The 5,807-nt window shown below is 65.3% G+C and overlaps 3 protein-coding genes across 3 annotated transcripts in view; 1 reads left to right on the top strand and 2 right to left on the bottom strand.

Annotated features, from left to right (window-relative positions):
• The window catches only part of F751_2997 (Succinoglycan biosynthesis protein ExoI), a gene marked incomplete at both ends in the record, with an annotated part of 1,584 nt that extends 1,368 nt beyond the window's left edge, over positions 1-216 (bottom strand). Inside the window, one exon of the mRNA XM_011397369.1 lies at positions 85-216. Coding sequence (XP_011395671.1) covers positions 85-216 — 132 coding nt within the window. The remainder of the gene's footprint in view (positions 1-84) is intronic.
• Positions 217-760: 544 nt separating this feature from the next.
• On the top strand, positions 761-4,780 carry F751_2998 (DNA-binding protein SMUBP-2; the record flags this gene model as incomplete). Its single annotated transcript, XM_011397370.1, has 10 exons — positions 761-781; positions 906-1,451; positions 1,635-1,779; positions 1,986-2,080; positions 2,247-2,477; positions 2,942-3,053; positions 3,217-3,351; positions 3,519-3,673; positions 3,731-3,881; positions 4,254-4,780. 10 exons carry the CDS (start codon positions 761-763, stop codon positions 4,778-4,780), a joined length of 2,118 nt encoding a protein of 705 aa, XP_011395672.1.
• A 213-nt stretch (positions 4,781-4,993) lies between these two features.
• On the bottom strand, positions 4,994-5,687 carry F751_2999 (hypothetical protein; the record flags this gene model as incomplete). Its single annotated transcript, XM_011397371.1, has 3 exons — positions 4,994-5,176; positions 5,378-5,475; positions 5,603-5,687. The coding sequence occupies 3 exons, from the start codon at positions 5,685-5,687 to the stop codon at positions 4,994-4,996; spliced, it is 366 nt and encodes a 121-aa protein (XP_011395673.1).
• Between the last annotated feature and the right edge of the window lie 120 nt (positions 5,688-5,807).

Genomic DNA, 5,807 nt, shown 5'->3' on the forward strand with positions numbered 1-5,807 from the left:
ACAGAGAGGAGCTTGCAGGACAGGGGGAGGTCTGGTGACTCTGGCCCGGCACTTAACATGCAATTGGACAGCAACCATCCACACCTCCAGCGTGTCGCCGTCTATGACCCGGGGGGTGCCGATCAGCACCTCCGCCGCTGAGCATGCCCCGGCATGGAGGTGCATGGCCATGACGAAGGCCGCCACCGGCATGAGGCACTGCCTGAGCGGGGCCATGGAGGCTTGGAGGGGGTGAGCTCCTGCTCCGAGGCGAAACTTCCTTCTCTTGGAGAGGCTTGGGGATACTAGGCATGGCCCGGGTGCCTTCATGCGGCCCTGCAGCCGGCTGGGAGTGGTGTGACACGAACACCCTGCCATGGACGCCGTCATGCTGGGAATTATGTGGGGATGCGCGGCAATCTGCTAGCCATTCACTCGATCATCAGAGCACATATTTCACCGCGATCATAGCTCCTCTCGTCGATAATGGATAAAGTGGGAGTTTCGGAGCCTGGATGGTTCCGAGATTTTTCGGTTCTAGCGCCCGATTCTGCGTTGCGCAACACTTCCGAAGTACACGGTAATTTCAGGTTGATCTTTGCCGGGATTTCCTGCTCTGGGAGAAGCGGGATAAAATCCGCCGCAATAGTGTCCATTATGCAGCAGGCCAAGGCCCACTGAGGCTTGAATGCCAGCGAAGGCTGGGGCCAGGTGTACAGGTGCTGCACGACCCAGCGATGAACAAGATGGGGTGCAGGGAATAAGAAAAGCAAAGACTCCCATGGTCCAGAAAGATGTGCAGGTGAGCCTTGTGAAACCAGATCGACTCTTGATAAGTCGAGTAATACGAGATAGTAGCACCGCATGATGCGCGAGGCGCCCCCCTGCACGCCCCATCCACCACCATACCTCACTTGATATTCCAGATCCTGCTCCCGGCCAGCCTCACCTCACGGCAGCGTGCACTGCTCCACGAAGTCGCCGAGGAATGCGGCTTGGCGCATAGCAGCACCGGCGAAGGCAGCCAGCGGCGGCTGATCCTCGGGGACGCAGAGGTGACGCGAGACTGCGTCAGCGACGGGGATGGGCCAATTGCCGACGATGCTCTGGCAGCCCTGCTGGAGCAGCACCTGGGTGCCGCTGTCCGGACGGCCTTCCAGGGAAGCGCGGCACAGGCGACCACTGCCGGGCCCGGGACACATGGCATCCAAGCTCGGCCAGGCAAGGGCGGGAACAAGGCGCAGGTGTCCGGCCCCAGCTCAGGGGAGCGGTCCGCCAACTGCGGCGACGTCCCTGGCTTTGCCGCTCGAATGCAGTCCCTGCTGGACCTTGAGCAGGCCGCGGAAGTTTCCGCGGCAGAGGCCGCTCTGGATGGGGGCGGGGGCCGGGGGCTCGTGCTCCCAAACCTGAGGCTGACGGGGGTGGAAGCGGGGCTGCTGGGACGCAGCCTGCTCACCCTGGTCCACAACAAGGTGTGCGGAGGGGCAAGAGGGGGTGCTGTTCTTGTGGAGGACATAGCTGTGTGCACTGGAAACATGAGCCTGGTGAGGAGGGAGCGGATGGGCAGAGTCGCTCTTGGCAAGGGTTCCATGACTCGTGGCGAGTCGCCAGCTCGGCATGCCTAGCGTCACCAGCTTTCCACTGCACCTGTGCAGGGCACGCCGCCAGGCCCCCTGCCAGTCCACAAGTTTGGACCCCATGACATTGTGCGCCTGCGCGCCAGCAAGGCCGCTGCCGGCGCCCCCGTACTCGCGGAGGGGGTGGTGTACCGTCTGCGGGACGACTCCATAGTTATAGCGGGTGAGAGGGGATGTTGTGTCGTTTGCCTGGACATAATGCCGTCCAGATCCCGCCCACCGCCATCCCGCGCCGATGCTCCGCTGGCCCCCGCATGCACCTTGGGACCCTGGGCCCCTCCACAACAGCTGACCTGCGTCGCCCTGCATGCCACTCCCAAGCCTGGCGGTGCTTACAGCTCAGCTGCCAAGCCCACCCTTTTGTTCCAGTGGATGACACTCCTGAGGACGGACTGGACGTGCCCTTGAGGCTGGAAAAGCTGGTCAACACCGTGACCCACACGCGTATGAAGGCCGCCTTGAATGTGCGACTGGGTTCGGGCGTCTGACAGCGCATGGGTGGCGTGTCGGTCTGTGAATTTGCTCACGAGTAGCGCAGTGAAGGCCTGAGGCGATATCCCGCCTCTCTTCAGGCATTTCAGCCACCAGCTCGCTCCCCACGTTCACTCCTGTCCTGATCTCTACCCACAGACGCTGGCCTCCGCCTCGGAGCACGGGAGCTCCCCTCTCATCGACGTGTGCTTCGGCCGGCGGCCGGCCGCACCCGCCACCCCCCTCGGCCCCGTCCAATGGACCAATGCGAGCCTGGACGAGACGCAGAGGGAGGCCGTGTGCGCCGCGCTTTCCTGCCCAGACCTTGCCCTCATCCACGGCCCGCCGGGCACGGGCAAGACAACCGCGGTGGTCGAGGCCATCGTCCAGGTTTGCTTGGAGGGGAAGGGGCCTTGTCTCGCGAGGAGGCAGCTGCTCTGATCAGGCTGCTGATTGGTGCCTGGTGCAGCCGGGGAGCGTGCCTGGCCGGCTTCAAACATCTCGAAACTTGGATTCCCTTGGACACAGGAGGTGGGCCGTGGCAGCCGGGTTCTGGCTTGCGCCGCCTCAAACATAGCGGTGGACAATCTAGCGGAGAGGCTGGCCGCCGCCGGTGTGCCAGTCGTGCGTGTCGGCCACCCCGCCAGGCTGCTGCCCCAGGCACGTAGGGCCTGGGTCGCAGTATGTCATGTGGCGGCTCCCTTGTTGCAGTGTGGCATGGGGTGGTGCCCTGCGTGCATGTTGGATTGCACCAGCATACCAAACGGACGCTGCATCGGTACGGGGCTTAGAAGCGTGGATCATGTGTGGTCCAAGCAGCAGGAGTTCATGCTTCATCCCCGTCCCTGTTTCAGGTGCTGGATGTATCGCTGGAGGCCAAGGTGCTGCGGAGTGACAACTCGGCCCTGGCCAAGGACTGCAGGAAGGAGATGAAGGCGCTGAATGCTCAGCTGCTCAAGCTGCAAGGTGGCATTCTGTTGGGGGGGTGGGGGGGTTAGGGGGTCACACCACCCCTTCCAGCTTGCCGTGTAGCTTCTCTCCTGCCAAAGACGCAGTGGATCAAAGGCCCGCCCATGTCCCAGACTTGGATGACGAATCGGGTGACTGACGCCTTGGTCGCCTGCTGCAGGGCGGCGGGAGGGCGCCGCGCGGCGCGGCGTGCGGAGCGAGCTCCGCCTCCTGGCCAAGGAAGAGCGCAAGCGCCAGGAGCGGGCGGTGGCAGAGGTGCTGGCCGCGACCCGGGTCGTCTGCTGCACCCTCGCCGGTGAGGGGCTGGGGATGTGGGGATCCTTGCCTGGAGAGATACGACATCTGGCTGCCCTGGTGCCTCCTGTCGACAACCCGTGCCAAATCCGACCGGCCTTTGGACCACAGTGGCTGCCCTCCCCCCTCTTCAACACCCCCCACACGCATGAATCCGACCTGCCCCAGGGGTGGACGCGCGCCAGCTCCGGGACCTGCCGGACTTCGACCTGGTGGTTGTGGACGAGGCGGCGCAGGCGCTGGAGCCCGCATGCTGGTCCGCGCTGCTGCGAGGAAAGCGCGGCCTGCTGGCGGGGGACCACCTCCAGCTGCCGCCCACGGTGGTCAGCGAGGCGGCGGCCGCCGCGGGCCTGGCCGCCACCCTCTTCGAGCGACTGCAGGGCATGGCGCCAAAAGGACCACGCAGCGTCATGCTGACTCAGCAGTACCGCATGCACACCGACATCATGGACTGGTGCAGCGTCGCGCTGTATGGCGGCCGCCTGGTCGCCGCGCCGGCCGTCGCGGCGCACACCCTGGCCGACCTGCCGGGTGAGGGAGGGGACGCTGTAGCAGGGGGAAAGATTCGGATGGGGAAAGAGGGGGCGCTTGCGGGGTGGGGGCTGTGCGTATGGTACGATTCAGGAGGGCGTCACTCCCTTGGGGCCCTGATTCAAGGTGTCCTGGCGACCAGTCACCGCATCGGGGGATGAATCCCTCCCATGCCCCGCGCATGAGTCTTTCCTTCCCTCCAAAGATCATAAGGCCGAGACAACCCTGCTGATCCCCACTCCCATGGGGCTGGATGCCTTCTTACTCATAGTGATCCCGGGCCTCAACACCAATGATCTGTGAGGTTCTCGCGCGCGCCCCCCCGCCCCCTCCCAAACTCAACATTCCTCGGCACCCACACGATAACCACAGGTGTGCATGGGGATGACTCCGCGCTGTGTGCCGCCCTGCTCTTCATCGACACCGCGGGCTGTGACTGCCCCGAGGCCGTGGAGCGGGAGGGCGGGTCCACCTACAACCCTCGCGAGGCGGCGGCAGCCATGGCCCACGTGGCGCGCCTGCTGGCCGCCGGGGTGCGGCCCGAGGACGTGGGCGTGATCACGCCCTACGCCGCGCAGGTCGCGCGCCTGCGGGAGCTGCGGCCGCCGGAGCTGGCCGCGCGCCTGGAGATCTCCACCGTGGACGGGTTCCAGGGGCGGGAGAAGGAGGCGGTGGTCATCTCCTGCGTGCGCAGCAGCGGCGGCGAGGCGGGCGGCGCGGGCGTCGGCTTCCTGGCCGACGCGCGGCGCATGAACGTGGCGGTGACGCGCGCACGGCGCCACTGCGCGCTCGTCGGCGACGGCGACACCCTGGCCGGCGACGCTTTCCTCGCGGGGCTGGTGGACCACGCGTCGGCACGGGGCGAGTACGAGAGCGCCGCAGACTTGCTGGAGGGCTGACGTGGCCTGGGGCTGCGACTGCGCGGTTCGGAGGCTGCGCATGTGAGCCGGGAGGCCCATCCTGGGGGGCCTGCATTACATGCACACGGCGGACAGGTGGCCGCGGCGCAGAGCCGGGAGCCAGAGCGGCCGGACGGGGCGGTGCTGGCATGGTCAAGGAAGAAAGCATGGGTGTGTGCTGCCCAGATACCATGGGACATGACGACTCCAAAATCAAGCGCTCGCCGGGGTGGCGACAGGCTTAGGCGTGGCCGCCGACCCCGCCAGCAGGTACCCAAACTGCTTGGAGGACTTCTTGGTGGTGGAGGCGCCCAGGGGCTTGGTGGCGACCACCTGGGTCTTCCGCATCTGCTGCAGCATCTGCTTCATGTGCCGCTTGCTCTTCACGCCTTCGGGCTTCGGGGAGTGTGGTGTGGTACCGGGGGTTGAGGGGCGAGCGCAAGTTTGGCACGGAAGTTGGCAAGCCACTCACGAGCACCATGCCGCATCCCCGTCCTGTGCCTCCCCCTGAGACAGAGCAGCTGCGAATACCCTTCCTCCAGCATGAACGTATGGACGTGACATTGCAACGCAGGGCACACATCCTGGCTGCCCTACCTCCGTAAGGCTCCACAGCTCGGCAGACGTGAGGGGCCGATCGGCCTGGCCCAGATGCCTCTGCAGGATCTTCTTCACTCCCTCTGCTTCCAAAGCTCCTGCGCATCACATTGGGTGCGTGGGATCCCGGCCATTCTGAGCTCCCCAGTGCTCCTCCCGATATTGAGAATCCGGGTGGAGTGGCCCACCCCTTGGCCGGCCACCCGTCACCACCAGCAGGCTCACCGGACTCGCTGGAGGTGGCAAATGCACGAATGGCTTGCTCGGTACGAAACCTTAGTGCCCTTGAGATCCGTGACGCTTGCAGCATCCTGCGCACTTTCTCCGGACCACGTCTCCCTCCTCAGAAAGTACTCGGGACGCAACAGCCCAATCAAAGCCAATCGCAAAGCCGAGACGCCGGTGCGAGATGGCTGTGCAATGTTCAATC

Source organism: Auxenochlorella protothecoides (assembly GCF_000733215.1).
Source record: "Auxenochlorella protothecoides strain 0710 unplaced genomic scaffold scaffold31, whole genome shotgun sequence".
In the NCBI taxonomy this organism is placed as follows: Eukaryota; Viridiplantae; Chlorophyta; class Trebouxiophyceae; order Chlorellales; family Chlorellaceae; genus Auxenochlorella; species Auxenochlorella protothecoides.